Below are 2,218 nucleotides of genomic sequence, written 5' to 3'. Positions count from 1 at the left end.
GAAATACAACCTCGCTTGATCTAATTCTGCAATAGGAAAACAAGACATCTCCACCAATATTAGTAGACGTGCCAGAATCCCCGATGTATTGAAAGTGACTAAATAGATTAATAGAATCAGTAATGAGCGGTACGAGTATTTATAGAGGAAGTTCGGGGATTTAATGAGTTCGCGGCGAACAAGCAAAATATTGACGAGTTCAACAGGAAGATGAAAATTGCCGCCATCACCGACTACGAGAATGTGAGAAACCGACATTACCAGAGCAACTTTACCAAGTAAGAAATACAACCTCGCTTGGTCTAATTCTGCAATAGGAAAACAAGACATCTCCACCAATATTAGTGGATGTGCCAGAATCTACGATGTATTGAAAGTGACTAAATAGATTAATAGAATCAGTAATGAGAGGTACGAGTACTTATAGACTTATAGAGGAAGTTCGGGGATTATGGAGTACCATTTAGGTACTCTTCTTGCTCAATATCAGCAATGATATTTGATAACTTGATAAGCCTTTGATAATAATTTTAAGTTGAATGGGCTCAGATGATACGGAAAATGCTTTTACAATCAGCCCAAGCTCAATGATTTCAGAGATTTAAAAAGTAATCCTTCAATGTTGTATTGTATGTTTCAGGAAATCGAGCTTGCCTCCTGTCAGCGATCAATGGCTTCAATAACTACATCAATTACAGCAGTGATCCACAACATTTGTTTTCTACTATAGATTCACGAGTTGAAGTATTATTCTTTCCGATAAACTAACCTTAGAGACATTACTCAATTTCTTAATTCTGACCATCATTCAGATTCACAGCAGAAAGTCTTTGAAATGTCATACATATTTTACTGAACTTATTATTATTTTTTATTAATTTCTCCATTCACAATAAAATTACTGTCAGTCCGGAAATTCTCTACATTGCTTTCAAACAATAAACCCTGGTCTATGAGTTTGTTGCTTTTCTTTATTTACAACTGGAGTGATAGTGCCATTTGGCTTTTCTTCTTCTTCTATCTCTCCTTCCCCTTCTTTGGAAGGTTCCAAGAACTGAACTTTTATGGTGTCATCACCAAATAACACAGACATGGGCTTCCTCATAAGAGTGCATGTCACAGTAATAATGGCACCAGCAGTATACTCTGTAGTAGCCTCATCATCTATCACTTCAGGCTGCACATGAAGATCAACATAAGGCATATTCCCCAGCACCTTCAACATATCTGAATACTGTTCATCATTCATGAACTTCACAACAGATCTTCTTTCCTCATTTTTCATTTGAGCAAATTGCTGTAAACTTTTAATGTATCTCTTTTTACAAATGAAATGTTTAAGATGATCATCAGTGACATAAGGTAACTGAAGCAAAGGATTCTTGAAATCCCACATGCCTTGAACAATCATAGGACACAGTTTCATTACATTTTCTAAAGTTTCAATGTGAATCAGCCTAGGTACCCTCTGGGCATAGGCAAGTAATATCAACTGAGAGATACAAGTAACCATTTCTTGTAGCAGGTAAGGACACTTTTTTACAATATACATACGGTCTGCTTCCAAGGTCTCTGAAGTCAACTGCATATTGGAGAGATGGGCATATATGAGTGCTCTAGCCTTGATAGAATATTTATGGTAGAGAGGACGCTCTCTGTTTTTCTCACCAAGGTTAGGAATTTGTCTGATGAGTTGAGGTACTTCTATTTCATCCGAAGGGCGTTCAATAATCTCACTATTAAATCTTCTGTCAAACTCTAGGGAAGCACCCAAAATCATGAGAACTCTTTTCAAGGCCATATGAGGAGTGATTTGAAAGAAGGCATAGTAAAAGTTAATGGTTTCAAGTAGTACCTTATCTCCTGTGTAACGGATAGACTTATACCACCACATACCCACTGCTGTAGGTAGAGCAACCATGAATACTAGAGCATACAGTCCAAGAACCCAAACTGAGTTTTCTTTTTCCACAATGTAAGATGGTAGAGCAATACCAAAACTCATGGCTCCTGGTCCATCAGGGTTCCCATACTTTTCAAAGTTTCTTCTTGATTCTTCATCAGTGAGTGCTTGATATGCCTTGGTTAATTTCATAAAGGCCTTTTCATCTCCAGTCTCTTTATCAGGATGCAATATCAAGGACTGCTTCCTGTAAGCTTTCTTGATGGAAGCTTCAGATGCTCCTAGAGGGACTCCAAGGATATCATAAGGGTCAAA

The 2,218-nt window shown here is 37.5% G+C and overlaps 1 protein-coding gene across 1 annotated transcript; it reads right to left on the bottom strand.

Moving 5' to 3' along the window:
• Positions 1-931: 931 nt before the first annotated feature.
• On the bottom strand, positions 932-2,209 carry LOC103505075 (translocation protein SEC63 homolog). The gene has a single exon (XM_026820461.1). It carries the CDS (start codon positions 2,093-2,095, stop codon positions 932-934), a length of 1,164 nt encoding a protein of 387 aa, XP_026676262.1. The 5' UTR covers positions 2,096-2,209.
• Between the last annotated feature and the right edge of the window lie 9 nt (positions 2,210-2,218).

Source organism: Diaphorina citri, unplaced genomic scaffold (genome assembly GCF_000475195.1).
Source record: "Diaphorina citri unplaced genomic scaffold, Diaci psyllid genome assembly version 1.1 scaffold149, whole genome shotgun sequence".
In the NCBI taxonomy this organism is placed as follows: domain Eukaryota; kingdom Metazoa; phylum Arthropoda; class Insecta; order Hemiptera; family Psyllidae; genus Diaphorina; species Diaphorina citri.
The sequence above is the reverse complement of the archived record's forward strand: the minus strand, read 5'-3'. Positions and strand labels throughout refer to the sequence as shown.